Below are 24613 nucleotides of genomic sequence, written 5' to 3'. Positions count from 1 at the left end.
TTTTTAATAAAAATGTATATGTTTAAAATTTTTAATATCAAAATATATTAAATAAAATGCACTTAATAAGAGAGGTCAGGGGTGCCTAAACGTTTGCTCAGAACTGTGTGGGTGTGAAATATGACAAAAATATAACGTCATGATTTGTAAAGGCATTTCTGTGATTTTTTTACTTATTAATTATTAATTTATAAATTAATAATTATGAATTAATTTTTAATACAAATGTATAATGCATTTTTTTAATGTAAAAATATATTGAAAAATACACTTAAGAGAGATTTCATTTTGATTTATTTTCTTTTTTCTATTTTAAGGATGAAATTCAGTGCAGAATTTTAACATCACACCAGTTGCATCCAGCCAGTTTGTCATGATTTAAAAAAAAATAAATAAATAAAAAAAATTTTTTAACAATGGAATAAAAATATATCATGAGAGCTATGATATCTCAGAAAAGCAACTTGCGACATATCCCCCTGCCCTAGCAATACACTATAATGTTAACAGTATATCTGTTTCAGGTGTCCTTATCACGGTATATCGTTATACCAGTATATCATCCCACCCCCTCGCTGCGTTACAGTAATGTGAGCCGTGTTTCCTGATGCAGGTGTTTGTGTTACTCCTCAGGTGAACTCGTGTCCCGAATCACCAAAGACACCAACGACATGAGCGAATCCCTGAGCGAAGACCTCAGCCTGCTCATGTGGTACACCATGCGTTTGGTCTTCCTCTACGGCTCCATGCTGCTCCTCTCCGTGCGCCTGTCCATTTTCACCATCCTCGGCCTTCCCATCATTTGGATAATCCCAGAGTTTTCCGGAAGGTTCTACCAGGTCAGTTGGAAATCTGCACTAAGTGATTGAATAGCAAACAATATAAAGAGAAAAAACGGTGTTATTTGGTGATCTCTTTCGAGAGATAGCGTCATCGTTAGCCATAACAATACAAACCGCCGTAATAAATATATAAAATGTGCCTTCAGCAGCAGCACATCGATTACAGCCGTGTGTGACTGTTTTGTTGCGCACTGACTTTATGAGTCATTTCATTCATGTTTTTTTCTCAGACACATTCAGTCAAAGTGCAGGAGTCTCTTGCCAAATCGAACAGCGTCGCCACGGAGACGTTCTCCTCCATCAAGACGGTGAAAAGCTTCGCCAACGAGGATGGAGAGTCAGAGCGATACAAGAAGTGCTTAGAGCGCACCTACTCTCTCAACAAAGTGGAAGCAGCTGGTTATGCGGCATCAACCTGGACCAACAGTGTAAGACTTATAGACGAGTATTTTTAAAAAAATTTTTTTTATTAGCTTTGCCATCAATCCTAAAATTAGTAAAATAAGTAATAAAAATTCTTACACGTTAAAGAAAGAGGGAAAAAATGAGATAGATGTATGGCAGTGTAACCACAACAGCGTAAGCCAATTACTGTGGACCCCAAGGCGTTAAAAAAAAACAACAACTATATTATGAACCAACACATTTATTTTATTATTTATTTTCAATTTTGCTTTTTTTTCCTTTCAAGTATTTGTGCTTTTTTTTTATTTGTTGACGTTCTCATGCATAATATTTTTTTCCTGTTTTCTTTCCTGAATTGGAAAGCTTTTTTAAAAATTATTTTACATTTTCTTCTGTTCTTCTGTTCCTTTTTTGTTTTATTTTTCCCCTCCTCTACTTTCTCTTTCCTTTTTCCTCTTCCTTTCTTAAGAGTGGATTTAATAGGACATATTTACCAGTCCATAAAATTTCTAGCCTTGTATGTTGTATGTTGTTAATCATTGCTTTGCAAAGCAGGGCTGAGATAGCAGGTTTAAAAAAAAAAAAAAAATATATATATATATATATATATATATATATATATATATATATATATATATATATACACGTGTGTGTGTGTGTGTAAAATTACAGGTATTTTTTTTAAATTGTATTGTTTTAGCTCTTCCCTTATTCTTTTTTTTATTATATTCTGTATTCTATTCTATTTATATATTACATTATATTATATAATTAAACATAATTATTATATATTAATAATATTTTTTTCGCGGTGCGGTTTTCATCAAATCCTGCGCTCTGATTGGCTGGCGAGCGGGCCCGTATCCTACAATACAGACCCTGGTTACGGACCTCTGGCGACTCGCTCGTTCACAACAACAACAACAAACATAGTAGCATTTTTTGGTCAACATTTATCTTTTTTTTTTATAAGATTTATTTATAAGATTATCAAAAATCTTAAATTTTTGCCAGCATTTCTCAGGAAAATAGCATTAATTTTACAGCATGGATAGCGATAACGACAGTGTTCACAGCGAAAGCGAGTTTTACTACCCTGAGGAAGAAGAAATAAAAGAAAACATTTCAGGAGAAAGCTAAAAACCTCTAACTGTTGCTAACGCCAAGCAAAAACATGGCTGAATCCTGAATGACTCCTATTTGTATAAATAGGGGACTACATAGCGGCAAAATGTAGTTTTTTTCCCTGCCATGGAAGTGCACTTGTATACCGAGGAGGAAGCCATTTGCATTACAGCCGTGAATGAGGATTCAAAATGGCGGCTTGGCTCGGTTTTCCCTTTCGGGCGCTCTTGTTTTCTGTTAGAATTTGGTCAAGAAAAAAATTAATATATTATTTACCAGCTTAAGGTCGGTCCGTATGGTGAGATACCGTGACCTCGGCCTTGAATACTGACCTCGGCCCAGAGGGCCTCGCTCAGTACTTTCAAGACCTCGGTCACGGTATTTCACCATACGGACCTCCCAGCTGGTAAATAACATATATATTATACAGTGTACAGTATATATTATTCAATAATAATAATAATTAAAATTATTTTTAAAAATTATATTATATTATATTTATGGCTTCTTGTTCTTCTTGCATTTAATTATATTTTCAATTATATCTGTCTTTTTTTTTTTTAAACTTATATTAACCTGTATTTTACTCTGTATTTGAGCTGCTGCAACACCTGAATTTCCCCTCATGGGGGTCAGTCAAGGAATATCTCATCTTATCTTAAAAAAAAAAGATTTTAAAAATGCCCGTAGAAGAGATTTTGGTCTCATTCAATAAAGTTTTAATAAATAAATAAATAAATAATAAATTAAAAACAATAACACTGTATAAAACTGTTGTGTAATACACATCATTTTTATCACCTGCATCTGAAAATCATCTTTCTTATCACTCAGATGTCCAGTCTGGCCTTGAAAGTGAGCATCCTGTACTATGGAGGCCAGCTGGTGGCAGGAAATGATGTCAGCAGTGGTGATCTGGTGTCTTTCGTGCTGTACGAGCTTCAGTTCAGTCACGCTGTGGAGGTAGAGCTGGTGTTGAGTGACATTTCAGGACTGATTTCACTTGTGCTTTTAGCCTAATTATACTGTCCTCTATTCTTTTCCACAGGCTTTAATGTCCTATTATCCTCGAGTGAAGAAAGCCGTCGGCGCCTCAGAGAAGATCTTCGAATACGTCGACCGGAAGCCTGACGTTCCTCCTGAAGGTTCTTTAGCCCCCAAGACACTCAGGGGTCACGTGCACTTCAACAACATCACGTTTGTGTATCCGACGAGGGCAGGCGAGAACATTCTGAAAGTGAGTACGAGTTCTCCGAGGAACATCATCTGCGTTTAAACGGCTCTCAGATGCATCAGTTCCTTTCCTTTGAATTTCAGTTGCTCCTGTTTGACGTATCACCTCCTTTACTCCTTTGAGAACCAACTGGTGCTCATTTCTTTCCTCAATACAGTCCTGAATGCTGACTGGTCAGATTGGTGTTGATTCATTTTCTGTAATGAAAATGCGTGATGTATGATGTATGATATGCGACCAGTTCCTGTGGCCTTGACGAATATTTTATCAATTTGTCTAGGGCGTGTCTCTGGAGCTGAAGCCAGGAGAGATCACCGCTCTGGTAGGTCCAGCTGATGGTGGAAAAAGCACCATAGTCAGGCTGCTTGAGAGGTTTTACCAGCCCCAGAGTGGAGAGATCTTACTGGATGGGGAGCTGCTGCAGAACTACAAGGATCAATACCTGCATGAGAAGGTAATACCATGCATGGTTGCAGTATTATTATTATTTTTCCCCTCTTCTCTAACTATTAGATCTTCTTTCACGAACTACCTGCACTGTAAAAAATGATTTGTTGTTTTAACTTAAAGAAGTTAGTGCAAGGGTTGCCTTAAGGGCTGCCTTAAAATTTTGAGTTCACTGAAATTAATATAGTAAGTTCACATCAATTTAACTTACTATGTGAATTCCAGTGAACTCAAAATTTTAAGTCAGCCCTTGCACTAACTTTAAGTTAAAACAACAAATATTTTTTTTACAGTGTGCTTATCTAAAGAAAATTTCATTCGATAGCAATCTGATTTGATCACCGTAGCCTGATGTTTCATTCGTTCCATTCATTCCATTCATTTGAGGTTATTTAGGATGTAGAATGTAATTGTTTTTCATTTTCCAGTCTCTCTTTTTAGCTCATCTGGCAGGAAGGCCGATGAATCATTGCCGTGGCGTGGCATGGCATGGCGTGGCGTCTGTCCATCATCCGTCGTCCACAATTCAGTTAAATCGTCTCTCCTCCGTCAGTTCTCCGTTCCGATTGTTTTGTTTAAAAGAACTCATCACTCCGCACAAAACTTGGTCGTTGTTTTGTCAGATATTTTGCTTACGAGTTACGAATTAGGCCAAATTACGACATTTCCCAGGCTTCTCACTAGAATTCTGTCTCTTCTCTAATTTCTCATCCTATTCCAGTTCTGATCGATGTTTTGGGTCGATCTTCCCTCAAGGAACAAACCTTGGTCGTTTGTTTGTTGATTTTCTTGTTGTTTACAATTTTGTTTATTTTCTGTTAAATCGTATCTCCTCCCTCCTTCAGGTCTCAATGGATTTCAGTTCCGATTGTTTTGCGTAGAGTACATTTTAGTGCCGTACTGTTTTGTAATTTTCCTTTTCACTGAGTGTTGCCTCTTCAAGGACTGACGACTTAGAACAGACCTGGGCATTTTACGGCCCGCGGGCCGCATCCGGCCCTTTGGTTCATTCTGACCGGCCCGCGTAAGGTTAATTAGAAATTACAAAATAAACGTATTTTCTAATTTTACTTCATGCATGGACTGAATGTGCATTGCTTTTATTTTGAAGTTGTGTTCAACAAAAATGCAATGCGCGCGACATGAACATGACATGAAATCCCACGAAACCTAATCCCGCGATAACTACTTCCGTAATTTGTCCAGACCAACCACAAACTTGTACGTCATCCTTCAAACGGTCCAGCCAATCACATAGTGTGACGTCACCAGCAGGCGCCGGAGCCCGAGCCGATCTGTAGATCTGATACCTACACCGAATCGACACAGCATCATTATTATAATATGATGTATCTTAATTGATATTTGGAGCAGAAAGACAATATTGTGATGTCTTTATTGTGTTTTGGGGTGAATGTGACTGAAAAAAAATGGTACAAACGTTCACATTTTGTTAACCATTGTTTTGGGAAATTCGATTGAATAAATGACATTTTTTGTAAGGCAACCTCGTTTTTTCCGTACTCTTACCAGTCTTAGCAGCTTGTAAAAACAATGTTATTTACTGCTTTATATAAAGAAATACAATTAATATTATGCAGAATTTAGTTCAGACTTTTGGTCCGGCCCTCCACAAAATTTTCTGTTTCTCATGTGGCCCCATGGAAAAAATAATTGCCCACCCCTGACTTAGAACATTCTGCACCGAAACATGTTCATCTTATCATGCTCATTACGTGCGTAGCAGATGTGCGTACAACAGTGACGTGCGGTCAGGGGCGGCAGGTGAGGTAGGGCCTCACCGGTCATCATCCAGCCATCATGAGATGTAATGAATGTAAATAATGATAACAATAAAGATTTGTCCAATCATCTGTGCTATAGAGATCTTGCATGTGACGTCACAGCGGATCCAGATTGTAACAGACGCCATCTTGTCGGTCAAATGCCATATTTCCGCCTTCTATTTATACTTCTGGTTCTACTTGTGCTTCTACTTCTACCTTTTCTTCTGGAAAACCCGACTATATACAATTCTACTACAATGGCTGCGGCTACAAGCTCTCCCTACCTGTGCACGTTTTTTATGTTTTTTGTGTGTATTTTTGCGTGTTGTTCGTCTGTACCGGACTTCAATATCCACTACAACCGTATGGACTTACTGGACATTGGTTTCCAGCAGAAAATGACGGTTTGTAGTGATTTCCATCGCATGCACAACATTCCAGACAAGATAGCGAGACCAGCGGGGTCTCCGTGGATTGTTATCGGGTCTGGCAGGCGAAGGAGGCGGCGTCGGGAGCGGAAGCAAAAGCGAGGCTGCAGGCAGAGCCGGCCTGTTGACTAAGCTCAGAAAACAGCCACTCAAATCTCCACTGCCAAGCCTCTACCTCTCCAACGCCAGATCCATGGTAAACAAGACAGACGATTTGGAATTACAGCTGGAATTACCTTATTCTATTCTATTCTATTCTATTCTATTCTATAATCGGCTGGTCAGTGCTATACTAGATACTACTGATATATCTAGTATCAGTACTAGTAATACTTAAGCGACTTACCCGTCCAATGAGGATTGTTATTTCCCTGTTTACAAGATGCCACATCTGAGGGCGGCTGACGAATCCTGAATTTCTGTAAAGATAACTGTCCAGAGATTTAGAAGCACGCAGTGCTTCACCACTGAACAGCGAGGGAAAGTTAATGAGGTAACTATACACGTCCGGGTATTCCACCTCTGGCAGTTCAACATCCACTGACACGGTCGTGAAAACTACGTCCGGTAAGCGATAAGGGTCACTAATCTGTAGGTCGTTTATTTTAGACATATATCTAATTATCTGTTCATTAGAAAAATGAGCCGTGTAGTCCGTCGGTTGAAACTGATCCATTCTGTACACGAGTGCAGCAGTGTTCAGCTGTGTTTTTTACCGACAAGATGGCGGCTGTTTACATTCCGGTCACGTGACTGCAAGATCTCTATATATGCCATTTCTGTATGATTCAAATAATTTCAATCATTTTTGCGATCAAAATCGCCGTATTTGCCTATTTCCTATTCAATTGCACCAAATATGCAGCGACGTAAGGCAGCACCAAGCCGTGCCTCACGTCAGATTGCGCAATCCCTTGTTAACTGGGTTGAGCGCGTGCCTTTTGCTTACTCTGTGTATGCTACCAACGTAATGCTGTATTAAAATGTTTTTATACATTGTAGACGTGTATAATATGTCCTCACTTTCCGTATAATATGTAATGTTTTCTACGTATGTGTATCACTTATTTAGTGTTAACAATTTGACATAAAGCCGCACTGAAAAGACACGAGGTGAGGCAGGCAGTAGCTCTGCCGCAGTGCAGAGGGCGTACGTGAGCTCAGTTATTCTTGTTTGGTGGTTGCTTCTTCTCTACGTCGTCACGTAAAGTTTAATTTGGACCGTTGTCGGCTTGTTCCGATTGACTGCAACAAATTAATGGAGGATGTACAGTAATAGCTCAACTGAAAGGTTTCTCAAAGTTGAAAACGGGACGTGATAAAGAATGGACGGACGACGCCTGTTCTGTCTGTGGCATCCGCCGTGGTGCTGCGTGGTTTGTTCTGTGTATGGTACCCGCTGTGTGGTCCGCCGTGGTGTTTTTTGGAGGTGGGCTACTGAACCGCCATTCATTTTTCATTCTTCCTTGGCCAAATATGTACCTTGAAATGTACCTTATGTAAAGAATGCTGCTGTGAGATATGAAACTAATCGGTATTTGGCAAATATTTTGGTGCATATTTGAAAATCTGATTTTGAAAAAGTCAGTGCCTCACTAGCGACAAACCTCACCGCACGTCACTGGCGTACAAGCCAGCGATTAGAGAAGATCCAATCAGCTTTAGAGCTGATCGGAGCGTGATCAGGGCATGTAACTGCAATAGATGTAATGCAATAGATGTCTCCTTTTTATCTAGTAAAGATTATATCTAGATTTGAGAACAAAGGGACGGTATGAGCGGTGTGCCGAACCCTCATCACTATTGCCGCTTTTCCACTACCAACGCGGCTGAGCCGTGCCGTGCTGAGTCGGGCTGAGCGGGGCTGTTGGAGTTGCATTTCGACTACAACCGCGCTGAACCGTGCTGGCTGGAAGTGGGTGGACACATTGGGTGGAGTTAGCGAAAGTGGGTGGACGTCATGTGATGTCGTTTGGCGGCGCAAACAGTGACATCAGTGATCTTTTAAGCGGTAGTCTCACGACCCGGAGAGTAAACAATAAACATGGAGGACATGGAGTCGTTAGTGTTGCTGGTCTTGGTGCTGTGGCTTGTTGTCACCGACAACGCCAACAGATACTGGCAAGAGCGTATAAATGAGGCGAGGCGCATAAGGCTTCATAATTCTCGTAATTCGTAACTCTCCTTCTTCCGGGTTTACGGTGTTTACAGATCCCAGCGTGCTCGCGGGGCGTGTGTGGGCATGTGAGGACACTCCTCCTCACCAATCAGCGCGCAGGGGAGTGTCTCCTCACGCCCCCAGCCTCACTCGGCTCGGTTTGGCTCGCTTCAGCCCCACTCCAAAACCGTGCGAGTTTTGGGGGCTAAGCAGGGCTGAAGCGAGCAGAGTCGTGCTGTTTTTGGATAGTCAAAACGCGAGCCGTGTCGGGCTGAAGTGAGCTGAAGCGAGCTGAAAAAGGGTAGTGGAAAAGGGCCATATGTGTCCGTTTCTGCAATAAACCTTCTTTCACTTGCAAAAGGACGAGACTGGTGTTGGCGTTTGTCATTTTTCCACGACGTTTGTTTGAAAGAACTCGTCCTTCCAGGGGCGCAGATACGTTTTTTGAACTGGGGGGGACAAAGCTGCCAGCAAACCAACCCCACCCCCACCCCCAATATGTGTTGTGCGAGGAATATACTCTGATGCCCTCAGGGTGGCGACATTACTCAGCTAAGACAAAAAAACCATCATTCCTTCATCCCTGCAACCGTTAGCTTAGGCCTACTAATAAATAAAGAGTAGGAATAGAGCACACCTGTGATGTCTGGTGCTCTCATGTGCTATTTACCACTGACACGACAGGATGTCATGTGGGTTGAATATGTGTGTGTGTGTGTTCTGGATGACTGCTGACTGTTTTGTCTACCCTTTGTATTTATCTATAGCATCTGGGTCTGCGTATCCTATGTATTGAGACTTGGACTGTCAAACTTAATTACCCATCATTGAAAGAAATAAAGCTTATTGATTCTGATACTGATTCCAATCACTCCCCAAGCATGCCGTATGCAAAAACTGTTTTATTTAAACATTAACTGACTTTCAGCACACTGATTCTTTAAGAAAACTAGTTTTAAAACCGCTAAGTTCCAACTGTTAAACATAGCGAGAGGCTGGGCTACGTGAGTGTGTGTAAAGTGTAAACCAGTGCATCCTGACTTTCTAACTATGCCTGTGTGTTGCGTGAGCGGCAGTCAGTCAACAACTCTTCGCAACGTTTCCTTATGAAACAATATGCTCGCTGAAATTATGGCAGGGAACGCCAGATTAAACATTAAAACTGCCTTCTGAGCACTGTATCTACAGGCTACCACCGAAAGAAGGAGGCTACCAGAAAGGCATCTCTACTCTGTACGATTTTACTTTCACTACGACATTACTTTGAACAGACTATCAAAAAATTGCAAGGTGATATGATAAAGTAAGGCACAGTTTACTTACAGTCGTTGTTTTTTGAAAAAAAAAGATGCAATCGTTTTCTGCCTTTTCGGTTTGGCACCCTTCATCATGCCGTGTTGGGGTCCTGAACTAGGAGCAGTCCCCGATATGCCTGTCAAACTTGTTGTGGGTAACCATAGCAACCAAGCTCGAGCTCGCAACCTGTGCAGTCTGCGCAGCTCAACCAACCGAATATCAGTCTTTGTTTTGTTTTATGTGAGTTGTTGCAACTATGTATGTACTGCTGTGCAGGTTCCGTGAGGTTTGCCTTATGCAAAGAAAGACAGCATAGACGTTTTTTCCTCCCTATAAGTGGGGGGACCGAACGAGGGGAATTTAAATCTGGGTGGGACGATTCCCACCCGTCCCACCCTCTATCTGCGCCTGTGTGTACTTCTGTACAAAACTTGGTTGTTGTACTGTCAAATTTTTTGCTAACGAACTGCTAATTAGGTCAACTTAACGAATTTTAGGACTTCTCATTAGAATTGTATCTCCTCTTGCGGTTCTCACCCGATTTCAGTTCTGATCGATGTTTTGGGTCGATCTTCCCTTGGAGAGCAAAACTTAGTCATTTGTTTGTTGATTTTCTTGTTGTAAACAATTTGTTTACACCTTTGTTTATTTTCAGTTAAATCGTCCCTCCTTCAGTTCTCAATGGATTTCAGTTCTGATTGTTTTATTTGAAAGAATTCGACCTTGTGCACAAAACTCAGTCATTGTATTGTCAATTTTTTGCTAACAAATTTCTCATCTGGTCAACTGAACACATTTTCTTCTGACTAGAATTGTACAACCCCGATTCCAAAAAAGTTGGGACAAAGTACAAATTGTAAATAAAAACAGAATGCAATGATGTGGAAGTTTCAAAATTCCATATTTTATTCAGAATAGAACATAGATGACATATCAAATGTTTAAACTGAGAAAATGTATCATTTAAAGAGGAAAATTAGGTGATTTTAAATTTCATGACAACACATCTCAAAAAAGTTGGGACAAGGCCATGTTTACCACTGTGAGACATCCCCTTTTCTCTTTACAACAGTCTGTAAACGTCTGGGGACTGAGGAGACAAGTTGCTCAAGTTTAGGGATAGGAATGTTAACTCATTCTTGTCTAATGTAGGATTCGAGTTGCTCAACTGTCTTAGGTCTTTTTTGTCGTATCTTCCGTTTTATGATGCGCCAAATGTTTTCTATGGGTGAAAGATCTGGACTGCAGGCTGGCCAGTTCAGTACCCGGACCCTTCTTCTACGCAGCCATGATGCTGTAATTGATGCAGTATGTGGTTTGGCATTGTCATGTTGGAAAATGCAAGGTCTTCCCTGAAAGAGACGTCGTCTGGATGGGAGCATATGTTGCTCTAGAACCTGGATATACCTTTCAGCATTGATGGTGTCTTTCCAGATGTGTAAGCTGCCCATGCCACACGCACTAATGCAACCCCATACCATCAGAGATGCAGGCTTCTGAACTGAGCGCTGATAACAACTTGGGTCGTCCTTCTCCTCTTTAGTCCGAATGACACGGCGTCCCTGATTTCCATAAAGAACTTCAAATTTTGATTCGTCTGACCACAGAACAGTTTTCCACTTTGCCACAGTCCATTTTAAATGAGCTTTGGCCCAGAGAAGACGTCTGCACTTCTGGATTATGTTTAGATACGGCTTCTTCTTTGAACTATAGAGTTTTAGCTGGCAACAGTGGATGGCACGGTGAATTGTGTTCACAGATAATGTTCTCTGGAAATATTCCTGAGCCCATTTTGTGATTTCCAATACAGAAGCATGCCTGTATGTGATGCAGTGCCGTCTAAGGGCCCGAAGATCACGGGCACCCAGTATGGTTTTCCGGCCTTGACCCTTACGCACAGAGATTCTTCCAGATTCTCTGAATCTTTTGATGATATTATGCACTGTAGATGATGATATGTTCAAACTCTTTGCAATTTTACACTGTCAAACTCCTTTCTGATATTGCTCCACTATTTGTCGGCGCAGAATTAGGGGGATTGGTGATCCTCTTCCCATCTTTACTTCTGAGAGCCGCTGCCACTCCAAGATGCTCTTTTTATACCCAGTCATGTTAATGACCTATTGCCAATTGACCTAATGAGTTGCAATTTGGTCCTCCAGCTGTTCCTTTTTTGTACCTTTAACTTTTCCAGCCTCTTATTGCCCCTGTCCCAACTTTTTTGAGATGTGTTGCTGTCATGAAATTTCAAATGAGCCAATATTTGGCATGAAATTTCAAAATGTCTCACTTTCGACATTTGATATGTTGTCTATGTTCTATTGTGAATACAATATCAGTTTTTGAGATTTGTAAATTATTGCATTCCGTTTTTATTTACAATTTGTATTTTGTCCCAACTTTTTTGGAATCGGGGTTGTATCTCGTCTCTCATTTATCATGCGAATTCGGTTCTGATGGATGTTTCGGGTCGATCTTCTCTCGGGAAACAAAATTTAGTCCTTTGTCGATGTTCCTGTTGTAAACAGTTTGTCGTGGAGGTTGGTCCGCTCTCGCACTGTCACATTTCAGTTTTCTTTGATGTTTTGGTCGTCATGGTTGTTCTGATGGCAGGATAGATGAGCGACTACGTCCTTGACGTTCTGGTTTACTTTCGTTGTTTTGTCTCCTGCTCTTCTTCAGATCAGCGTGGTTGCCCAGGAGCCCATACTCTTCGCCCGCTCCATCAGAGAGAACATCAAATACGGGAAAGCAGACGCCACTGATGAAGAGATGGTCGCTGCTGCTAAACTGGCCAACGCTCACAAATTCATCAGTGACTTTCCAAACGGCTATGATACCGGTGAGTGGAGGAGGATGAGATATTTATCAATTCGATATGCTTCAAACTATACTATCTGTTTCCTTTCCACTGATGAGAAATTTCAATCCAATTTCCTTTCGGTGTCATGATGGACTCAGTGGTTCATTTTAATATCAGTTTTTAGTATCACGTCATCTATTTCTGCATTGTCTTCACCAGACCCCTGATTGAACTGGTGATGTTAACGAATGTCAGAGTCATACAAAATCCCAAAAATGTAATATTTCCATAACCACAATCGTTACTGAGGTTTTCTGTAAATTTTTATCCAATCATAGAATCATATCTCGATGTGTGACAGTTTTTCCCAGAGGAGCTCTTTTACTTATTTATTTATTTTAGATAAACTATACAAGTGTAAAATAACAGTTTGAAATTATTTCTGCCATGATATACAATTAAACATTTACATACACTACCGTTCAAAAGTTTGGGGTCACTTTGAAATGTCCTTATTTTTGAAAGAAAAGCACTGTTCTTTTCAATGAAGATCACTTTAAACTAATCAGAAATCCACTCTATACATTGCTAATGTGGTAAATGACTATTCTAGCTGCAAATGTCTGGTTTTTGGTGCAATATCTCCATAGGTGTATAGAGGCCCATTTCCAGCAACTCTCACTCCAGTGTTCTAATGGTACAATGTGTTTGCTCATTGCCTCAGAAGGCTAATGGATGATTAGAAAACCCTTGTACAATCATGTTAGCACAGCTGAAAACAGTTGAGCTCTTTAGAGAAGCTATAAAACTGACCTTCCTTTGAGCAGATTGAGTTTCTGGAGCATCACATTTGTGGGGTCGATTAAATGCTCAAAATGGCCAGAAAAATGTCTTGACTATATTTTCTATTCATTTTACAACTTATGGTGGTAAATAAAAGTGTGACTTTTCATGGAAAACACAAAATTGCCTGGGTGACCCCAAACTTTTGAACGGTAGTGTATTACTATTTCAGATGTCATTATTATAAACATTGCTGTTCGTTCTAAGTGTCTTCGATCTGTATTTGCTAGATGCCGGAGAAAAAGGAGGTAAAGTGTCCGGAGGTCAGAAGCAGCGTATAGCCATCGCGCGAGCCCTGATCCGGAACCCACAGATCCTCGTACTGGATGATTCCACTAGTGACCTGGATGCTGAGAGCGAGCATATGGTAACATACATCTCGATATTCTTCTAGGTTTCGCTGCTGCTTTTGGTGCTCGGTTGAAATGCAGGATGAAGAAAGGCCTTCATATGAAGCCGAACATGGCTCAAAGTGGTGTCAGGAGCTGAAACTACAGCGATTAGTGTCAAAATGTTTTCAAAATAATAATAATAATAAGAAGAAGAATGTCGAGACACCTTGCGTTAGCATGGATGATTGCAGACGAATAAAAATAATATTCATTTAATATTTATTTTAACACCAGTTAATATTAACAGCTTATTATATTATATTTAAATAATGTTGGCTGGCTTTTGTCGTGGTATATCAGATATATTCCATTCAGCTAGCATGATATTGAACGAGTCGAAGACGAGTAGCTGAATGGAATATATCTGATATACCACGAAAAAAGCCAGCCAATTTATTATTATTATTATTATTATTATTATTATTATTGTACATACACATTCGATGGAACAATTATAGATTTCATAAAAAGTTAAGAACAGGGCGGTAACTTACCAATATTGAATGTTGATTCTGATCGAATGTAATTCAATGTTCTGTCGATTCAATGTACTGTACAAAGTCAAAGTTCTAACAATCAAAATGGTACAAGTCCAAAAAGCCTGAACAACAACCCGACTTATATACAAGCGACCGTATGTACAGGCTGACAGTTCAAGTTCAAAGGTACTTTTGGTCGTCGTTAATTGTTACATTGCAGTTGTTCAAAACAAAAGGGCTTTGCTGAGCAAAGTCCACGAGTGAAGTCATCTTGTAAAAGTCTCCGTCACTTTTCCTCACCTCCAAGTAGAACTTTGACAATATTTCCGCTATTGCTCTCTTTTCCAGTTTTTCAATGTCCGTTGGTATGTTTTTCTCTTGTAAATATGCGTGAAGAATATCCAGTGAAGTTTTGGTAGCCTTTTGGGTGTTCAGCGCGTCTGTCTCTTTAAATCTTCCACTTTTAATGAAGTAAACCTCGCCGCCATGTTTGTGAACAAACTGTCAGTCACTCACTAGCACGGAAGCTTTACATCTCCAACGTGTCTCTTTTCCAGTTTTTCGATGTCCGTTGGTATGTTTTTCTCTTGTAAATATGTGTGAAGAACATCTAATGAAGTTTTTAGAGCCTTTCGGATGTTCAGCGCGTCTTTAGTTTCAGTTTTCAGTTTATTTATTGAGTGCTGAAAGGACATGGGACATGGATTTTTTTCTGGGTATAATTATGTATAAAGGACATAAGAAATGCCATCTAAATCACTGCAGGGCGTCAAAAATGTGAAAATCATCACATTATTCAACTTTTTTATCCATCAGCGTAAAACAATGATTCGTTAATTAGCTAAGCAGTCACGTGACCCGTGACATCACAAAAACTTTTCAAGGAGCCAGCGCTTGGGTATCTAATGTAAACAGGTTACCGAAAAGGACACCATCGACAGTGACATTCCCGATGTTTCACAGAGATGTGAAGTTAGACCCTATCAATTCGAACCGATAGCTGGAAATTCACATGAACATGGATCTTGTCTTTACTCTGACGGGTCAGATGATTCTGAGAGTGAGAGTTCATTCAATCCCCATGAAACTGAAAGCGGTCGGCTCGATAACACTTCCTGGTAAGTTAAAAACAATTCTGCTCAAAGGCTAATGATCTGTTGAAAGAAGTATTATTTTTGTATCATACATTGAAAGTTCATCATAGATCTAGCTAAAGTCGGTTGCAAGCTAGTTTTTTTTTGCTGATATTTTTCGAGATTGATTGAGATACAATGCTTCCAGAGTCCGAGATGAAAACATTCAAAATGGCGAAACGAGTCAGAATTATGATAATCAATAATTGATACACCCAAAATTAGAATACTAATCCTTACCGCATGAGGCCCATGGTAAAACCACACTTCCAGGAGGGGCTGCCGTCTGCCTCCCAAGCCGGCCGAGAGCGCTCCTCGTCGGGCACGGCCAGGCGGGCGAATGCCCTGGTCCGTCCGCCCTGTCTAAAAAATAATGGTACAACTCCGAGTGAAGGTATCAATGCGCTGTCGAAGCACGCAGAAGGTGTTAGTACGCCTGTCATTATAGTGCGGACTTTCCATAGCATAGAAAATCGCCACGTTTCAATTTGTGTAACTGAACTTTGTTTCATGTCACTGGTCATATAAACCTATGTAAACAGGAAAAACGTGGAAGAGTTTGGTCGCATCTAACTACAGCCCCAAAAAATACCATTGGCCATGCTGAGCCTAGCTACATTGCTAACAGGAGTGACAGCGCGTCTGACTGACTGGGAGGTCGCAATACACCATGATGTTCAATGTACATTAAACACTCTAAAAACGAAACAATTTTCTTGTCATCCAAGACACAAAAACTATTTTGTCGCATTCGTCATCATCACGATTCACACTTCTCCATATTCATCTACCCGCTTGTGCTGTACCCGAAAGTTTTTGTGACGTATGATCAGCGGCTCTTCCGGTTGTAAAATATGCATATCGGAGCTCGAGCAGAAATGCCATATAATCATAACGAATATAACGATTTTGCTGAATTTAATAGATAATTGCATCAACAAATACAAAATTATTTCATATTTTTAATGGAAAGAAACTGATATAGCGTGCATTTATGTTTCATGTCCCATATCCTTTAAACCCAGCACTGGATCTTCACTTTTTCCCAGCCGACAAAGAAACGATTGTGTGCATGCGCAGCAGAAAAGTTTTGTCATTGGATCTTTGTATGAGCTCCGAAATGTGACGTCGTTTTGTCTTGACAACGTCCAATATTGTAACAATATTGCACGGTCATTCTCCATTGGGGAGAGTGGCGTAATACATGGAGGATAAGCGATATGATAATATTGCGTGCCATCAATAAACCCACTAGAAGGGAATAGAACACATGTTTTTATTCCATGGAAAAGGTGGCCCATGTGTGTATTATATTATATTATATTATATTATATTATATTATATTATATTATATTATATTATATTATATTATATTATATTATTTGCCGGGGCGGCACGGTGGTGTAGTGGTTAGCGCTGTCGCCTCACAGCAAGAAGGTCCTGGGTTCGAGCCCTGTGGCCGGCGAGGGCCTTTCTGTGCGGAGGTTGCATGTTCTCCCCGTGTCCGCGTGGGTTTCCTCCGGGTGCTCCGGTTTCCCCCACAGTCCAAAGACATGCAGGTTAGGTTAACTGGTGACTCTAAATTGAGCGTAGGTGTGAATGTGAGTGTGAATGGTTGTCTGTGTCTATGTGTCAGCCCTGTGATGACCTGGCAACTTGTCCAGGGTGTACCCCGCCTTTCACCCGAAGTCAGCTGGGATAGGCTCCAGCTTGCCTGCGACCCTGTAGAACAGGATAAAGCGGCTAGAGATAATGAGATGAGATGAGATATTATTTGCCAAAGTCGAAGTTATTATTCACCAATATTCACTGAGCCTGAGGCAGATAATTATTTTAGTACAAATGTATAAGTGATTATTTAAAAATAAATAAATAATTTATTTCAAACTTCCAAAGCGGAACGTAATAACGGCGCGGCGCAGACTTGTGTCACTTATCTACGCCAACTCACATAAAATACTTTGTTTTGAAATCGATAAAATAAATCACAGTCCCACCTTACCTTTGAAGAGTTTTAGACCAAACTTCGTAGCATCTTTAGTGCTTTTAGGAACAGCATTTTCTTTCATCATTTGTAATCTATCCTCACTTACGGCGACGAAGCGATCGGCCGCCATTTTGCCGAGTCGCTGGAGATGATTATTGAGAAATCGTCAGACTCTCTCGATCAATCGACACGTGAGATTTCCGATAATCACCTCTGCATTTCTCCTAAATATGATTATATTCTATAAACATTTCTGGACTTTGAATTTATGTGCATTACGTAGGATTAAAACATAACACCATAAAATAACAAAGTGTCTCAAATAAATATACCAAACAAATGTATTACCTAAATACACACACATATACAGCGCCCTCCACAATTATTGGCACCCCTCGTTAAGATATGGCTTCTAATAAATTCATTTTTTTTAAAATAATATAGGACAACAATGCAAAAAAAGAGAAAAATCCAACCTTTAATTCAAGTGCGTTTATTCAGTGGGAAAAAAATCCCACATTAAGAAATAATTATTTTACATGAAATCATGTGTGCCACAATTATTGGCACCCCTGATGTTAATACTTTGTACAACTCCCTTTTGCCAACAAGACAACACTTAATCTTCTCCTATAACATTTCTTAAGATGGGAGAATACAGAGAGAGGGATATTCGACCATTCCTCTTTGCACAATCTCTCTAAATCATCCAGAGTCCTGGGTCCTCTCCTGTGCACTCTCCTCTTCAGCTCACCCCACAGGTTTTCAACTGGGTTGAGGTCTGGGGACTGAGATGGCCATGGGAGGAGCTTGATTTTGTGTCTGGTGAACCATTTTTGTGTAGATTTGGCCACATGTTTAGGGTCATTATCTTGCTGAAAGACTCATACCCCTTTTCCACCAAATCAGTTCCAGGGCTGGTTCGGGGCTGGTGCTGGTTCACAACTCGTTCAACTTGCGAACCAGCTGAGAACCAGTTTGCTTTTCCATAGCTCGGGGTGCTAAGGGGAGCCACGTCATTACGTCACTGTATACGTCAGTTACGTCGCTGCGTTTGCATAAACCTTGGCGCGACCATCGAAGCAATAACAACACGGAGAAGAAGAAGAAGAAGAAGAAGCAACAACAACAGCAACAATAATGGATGACTGCTGCTTTACTGCATCCATGATATCTTGTCGCTTATTTAAAAATGGCGCCCTCTCGCGGTCTTCCTATTGTTGTTGGTCTTAACAACTCCGCCCTCCCGCTGACGTAAGCAGTTCTTTCCTCTAGCCCAGCAAAGAGCTGGTGCTACCCTGGAACCGGTTTTTCTGGCCGAGAGCCAGTTCTTTGTCAGTGGAAACAGAAAACCCGGTTCCAAACTAAGCACTGGCCCCTGCTTTGGTGGAAAAGGTGGAAAACTGCTTTGGTGGAAAAGGGCTACCAGTGACGACCCATCTTCAGCTTTCGGGCAGAGGCCACCAGATTTTGATTTAAAATGTCCTGGTATTTCAAAGAGTTCATGATGCCATGCACCCTAACAAGGTTCCCGGGGCCTTTGGAAGAGAAACAGGCCCACAGCATCACCGATCCTCCCCCATACTTCACAGTGGGCATGAAGTGCTTTTCCGCATACTCATCTTTCGTGATGGATTTGAGTGTTTGTTGCCAAAAAGCTCTATCTTGGTCTCATCTGACCAAAGCACACGGTCCCAGTTGAAGTCCCAGTACCGCTTAGCGAACTCCAGACGTTTACGTTTATGCTTGTAAGTGAGAAAAGGCTTTTTCCGTGCATGCCTCCCAAACAGCTTGTTGGCATGTAGATAGCACCTGATGGTTGTTACGGAGACTTTGTGACCCCAAGATGCTCCTCTTTGATGCAATTCTCTAACAGTGAGCTTTGGAGAACTTTTTACTTCTCTTACCATCCTCCTCACTGTGCGTGGTGGCGAGATAAACTTGCATCCTCGTCCAGGCTTGTTTTCCACTGTTCCAGTTGTTTTAAACTTCTTGATGATTCCTCTGACTGTAGATACGGGCCGGCATAGGCAAGCGGCGATTTTCTTGTAGCCATTGCCTGACTTATGAAGGTCGACATACATCTGCCTTACTTGAATGGTGTGTTCTCTTGTCTTTCCCATGTTGAAGAGTGGATAAGAGAAATAGGCCTCTGTGTCACATCATATTTATACCCCAGGGAAACAGGATGTGATGAATTACTAATGAAAGGTTCCTAGATACTCTGATCAACTTTATAAACTACAGTAGAAATGACAGAAATGCTTCAGTTACATTTATTTTCTAGGAATTGTTATGGGTGCCAATAATTGTGGAACAGATGATATTATGAAAAATAATTATTTCTTAGTCAGGGATTTTTTTTTGTTTCTTTTTTAATTTACTTGAGTTAAGGGTTAAATTTTTCTACAATTTTCAGTGTGAGATTATGCTTCTGCAATAAAAATGTAATTTATTTTAAGGCTTTTAACACACATCTTAACCAGGGGTGCCAATAATTGTGGAGGGCGCTGTATATTAGATTGGATTAGATTAGATTAGATTAAAATGAAATAATTACACAAAAATCCAACAGTTGACTTAATTTTTCTACAATCATAATCAAGAAAATAAACACTTCATAAAAATTAAACAGACATAAACTGTGAACTTAAAAAAATCGAGGCTGCAGAATCATTGCACAGGTTTGAAAAATATGAAAAAGTCATTTCCAGGCTGAGAAATTTCTGTACATTAAATATTAAAACAAATTTAAAATACAAATTTAAACTTCTTCGTACACTCTGTGATGAAGTAAACTAATGATCGAGAGAAAGGGGCTTATATTAACTGATAATAACGCAGACTTAGGGCATTTCTCGTCGCCGAAAGTTCATTAACCCATTGACGCCGGATGCTGCGTCGCGCAACATTGCCCCTAGCGCCGGTTGTTGCATAACGCAACATTGACCCAAATGCTGGTTGTTGCATAACACAGCATTGTTGATTTGTCATTATTTTCAAGACGCATGCCAGATTTGTTTTTTTTTTATAAAAATGTTTGTGTTAATGCTGAATGAGCATGATCCAATAAAAGCAGAGAATTTTATCTTTTAAATGCAACTTATTTCATGTCTTTATGTGCTTCAGAGGCTGAGATATTGAATTTTTCATAGGCGTTTTCAATTAATTATTTTTATTTCAGAAAACCCTCAGGCAGATGGGGACCTTTTCTAAAAACTGGCTTAGGCATTTGCAGACGTTTTTTTGCAGGCGTTTCAGGCGTCAATGGGTTAACCGCAAAAATGTTTCATTTTTTATCTGTCAGACAAAAGATAAAGTGAACTGTTTTGCCTGCAGGTGCACCAGGCACTGCTGAAGAGGTTAAACGGTCGCTCCGTGCTGCTCATTACCAATAAGATGAGTGGCGTGGAGATGGCCAACAACGTGGTGTTCCTGCAGAGGGGCGAGGTGCTGGAGCAGGGCAGCCATGAGGATCTGCTGAAGAGGAACGGCTGCTACGCCGAGTTTGTACGGCTGCAGAACACCAGCTTCCATCGTAACGCTCAGGAAGACTGCGAAACCTCAAACCCAGCGCAGTAACGATGTGTATTTAACATACCGTACAATCCATCTACACCTCAAAATGCACAGTTCATTACATTTATATTATAGAATAGAATAGAATAGAATAGAAAGCTTTTATTGTCATTCTACAAGTACAATGAGAGTTAAAGCTTCACCATACAGTGCACACATAAATACTAAAATAGACATAGGAAAATATGTACAATGAAACTAATATAAAACTACTACTAAAAAAAAAAAAACTGCTGATAACTATACCTAAACTATACATAAACTTGTGCAAGTCACAAGTTGCATCGTATACCGTTGTACTATGTTGCATCGTATACCGTTGCCCCGGAGCACATGAAGGAATTCAAATTTATAATAAATATTCTGCCAATATTCACGCTGATTTGCAGGCTGTCTACATAGCACCTTCATAACATCGTGCATTAGGGTAATAATCCTGATGTTTAGATCAACATTTACAAAATATTAGTATGTAGATGACTATTTTATTCAACAAAATACAAATAATACATTATGATTGTTGATCATGATGTAGTATTTATAATACATATTATAACTTTATTAATAATTGTAATGAAGCGAATCTGGGTAGAAGTTCTATGCAGCCTACCGGTAGGTACCCCTACCTTCATACCAGAAAGAATCAAAATCGGTGTAGAATTGAGGGAGAAGAAGCGATTTGTGTGGAAACTGCTCGTTAGGGATTGATTAATTACTCCATATCTTTGTTATTAATAGCAATTATGCAAATTTGGGTAGAACAGTGGCATAGCTGGGGGGTGGGGGTCCTGGGGTGCCCATACATTTTTTCTATAGCCGCGTAAGAACATTGGAAAAGCGCCTACTGTAATTTTTCTAACTTTTTTTTTTTAAACTAGATTGTCACCTCAGCCTTATTAGGGTTTCTATAACCTTGTATGGACTTCCTGTGGTTTGGGCGCGAAAACCCAGTTCTGCGTAAGCGCAACACGATGGCACTAGAAAGCATGGTCAAGCTGCCAGTGTAGCTGCAGTCTTTTTAGTTGCGAATTACGAGTATTTCTTCTTGTGTTAATAATTCGCCGTGTCAAAACACGTGAAAGTTTCCTCCTTTTGACGTAAGCAATTTATTGTATATATTTTTCCATCAAAGTTGCATTTTGTGGCTTCGAAGCTAAGTTCTAGTGCGCCGTTTCGAGAACGCAACATCAAGAAAACGTGGAAGAAACAGCAATAATGGAAAGCCACCTAAAACTAGCAATGGTAATTATTTTTTGTGACATGATGTACTCAGGCTGCCAGTCAGTGTGCGACCCCCGCTTTGAAAAATCCTAGCTACGCCCCTGTCGAAGCTATATGCACTATATGTAGCCCAGGAGTAATAGGGTTATACCCGGAACAAATTAGTAACAAGCTGAAAATTTCAGAATATGTTCAGAATACCTTTAGGAATAACATACTAAAAGTCCCCGGAAATCCCCCTTGTGCTCTCTGAGAAATTCAAGATGGTGTCCAAAATGGCCGCCAAATGGAGATCTGCCCATATCTCAGGCCCAAAACAAAATATTAATGCAATTAAAAGGTCAGAATATATGTTTTGTAGGGTAGGAGAGTGAATTCCAACACGTGTGTATTAATTACATTGTGTATTAACATTATATAATAACAATGTACACATTATTATAACAGGATATTTGTGTATAGTGTGGATCCATTGGTTAGTCGTTCACTCCGTATCATCCTATTCTGTTCACAAAACAACAAACACAATTACTAGGGGTTGGAGCACTTATTTTCATTAATATTAATTAAATTGGTGGTGTAAAATGAAAAATGGCATGTTAAAAGGTCATGCTGAGTTCAGTCATTTTTTGTCCGAACACACTGGCGTTGCTAGTAGTAAAGACTGGCGCTAGAAACTCAAAGATTAATTTTTTTCCACCCTTAAACAAGCTTGAATAAATTCCCTACTTCATTGATGGTACAACAAAGGTCCGAGCATTCCAACTGAGGCACTGAGAAGTGTTTAAGTCTACTCATTGTTTATAAGCAAGAGCTTTTATTGAGGCAGACCTTTTTGTCATGAAAGTCGCCGGAATGTTGAAGAAGTGTACTGAAACAGCTTGCCATTGTAGTTTGAGAAGATAGAGTTCTCAAATTTAATTTCCCTTTAATATTTTATCAAAGCTTAAAGATGCACTAAATATTAAGGAAATTGATGTCTAATTGTTGTCTTACATTATGTTCATGTATGTAGGTAGCCTACTAAGCTAATCTGTCAATCATGTCAACCATCAAATTCCATGTAATTTCCACATTAATGACCTTGTAATCTTGGTTAATTTTAATTTTAACAGTGTGACAATGGTGAATTTGCATTGCTTGTATGAGAGAACATATAATTTAACATTTTAATTGCATTTATATTATGTTTTATCCCTGAGATATTGAAAAATCTCCAATCGGCGGCCATTTTGGACGCCATCTTGAATTTCTCAGAGAGCACAAGGTGGATTCCCGGGGACTTTTAGTATGTTATTCCTAAGAGTATTCTGAACATATTCTGAAAAATTCAGCTTGTTACTAATTTGTTCCAGGTTGGACTCAGTTTTGAGCTAATGCTCTTGGGCTAATGTATAATATGCTGCATCGTGTACTGTTGCCCCTCAACACATGAAACACATGAAGGGATTCAAATTTATGCCAATGATTTGTCTACATGGCACCTTCATAACATCGTGCATGAAGTCTAATTAGGGTAATAATCCTGATGTTTAGATCAACATTTACAAAAAATTAGTATGTAGATGATTATTTTATTCAACAAAATACAAATAATACGTTATGAATGTTGATCTAAACACTTGCCTTATGAAGTGTTTCTGGAACAGGTTATAAGATTGCGTTCCAATGGAAATGAAGCTTTATAACAGTGCTATAAACACCCATTCCTTTTGAATAGGTAACCATACAGGCCCAATAGATAGGTTTATGAATGTGGTGTAGAAATATATAATGAGTAAAACACTCAGGAGCATGCTGTTGCAGTAAAACGAGACCGTCGATGACGGCGTAGCTCACTCCGGACCCGTCTAATCCAGAAGGAACGATCTAAAGCGGGACACCTTGTGGAATAAATGTTGCAAGATATATATAGAAGTGATAGCCACCCTAGGAATACCGACCTATTTGGCAGAAAGAATCCGAAACGGCGAGGAATTGACAGAGAAGAAGCGTTTTTTTTTTTTCTGAACTGTTCATTAAAGGTCAAAGGCAAAGGTTTTGAACTTGTGCTAACCAGTGTATTTTAACCGTTTTATTCAATTTTAGGCTGCAAATTAGACACCAGGAAGATTGAATTAGCTTTTTGGGTCGTTCTTCTACACTGTAAAAAAAAAAAATTAGTCAAGCCAACTTAAAAATGTAACGCAACCTGCTGCCAAAGGATTTTGAGTAAACTCAACTCCGGGCCAAATAGTTGTGGTGACTTGCTCTTTTAAGTCGACACAGATGAGTATTTTATGTTGACCTTACTTTATTTAGCAAGTTCAGTGCATTCCAATTGTGATGTTGAAATAAATTGAAATAATCATTCTAGTTAACTTGGAAAAGCAAGTTGGCACAAAAAACATTAAGTTATCCTAAATTATTCTTTTTTAAAGATTTTTTTGGGGCTTTTTCCACCTTTATTGGGTA

At 39.7% G+C, this 24613-nt stretch overlaps 1 protein-coding gene across 2 annotated transcripts in view; it reads left to right on the top strand.

The window, feature by feature from the left end:
- The window catches only part of tap1 (transporter 1, ATP-binding cassette, sub-family B (MDR/TAP)), a 37304-nt gene extending 14927 nt beyond the window's left edge, over nucleotides 1-22377 (top strand). For both annotated transcript variants that reach the window (XM_060900370.1, XM_060900369.1), the window contains exons 6-13: nucleotides 634-839; nucleotides 1073-1270; nucleotides 3207-3335; nucleotides 3421-3609; nucleotides 3887-4060; nucleotides 12405-12564; nucleotides 13599-13735; nucleotides 20699-22377. In XM_060900370.1, the coding sequence (XP_060756353.1) occupies nucleotides 634-839; nucleotides 1073-1270; nucleotides 3207-3335; nucleotides 3421-3609; nucleotides 3887-4060; nucleotides 12405-12564; nucleotides 13599-13735; nucleotides 20699-20941 (1436 nt within the window). In that variant the 3' untranslated portion in view covers nucleotides 20942-22377. The remainder of the gene's footprint in view (nucleotides 1-633; nucleotides 840-1072; nucleotides 1271-3206; nucleotides 3336-3420; nucleotides 3610-3886; nucleotides 4061-12404; nucleotides 12565-13598; nucleotides 13736-20698) is intronic.
- The last annotated feature ends 2236 nt before the right edge of the window (nucleotides 22378-24613 follow it).

The sequence above is a fragment of the Neoarius graeffei genome, chromosome 19 (genome assembly GCF_027579695.1).
Source record: "Neoarius graeffei isolate fNeoGra1 chromosome 19, fNeoGra1.pri, whole genome shotgun sequence".
Classification (NCBI taxonomy): domain Eukaryota; kingdom Metazoa; phylum Chordata; class Actinopteri; order Siluriformes; family Ariidae; genus Neoarius; species Neoarius graeffei.
The sequence above is the reverse complement of the archived record's forward strand: the minus strand, read 5'-3'. Positions and strand labels throughout refer to the sequence as shown.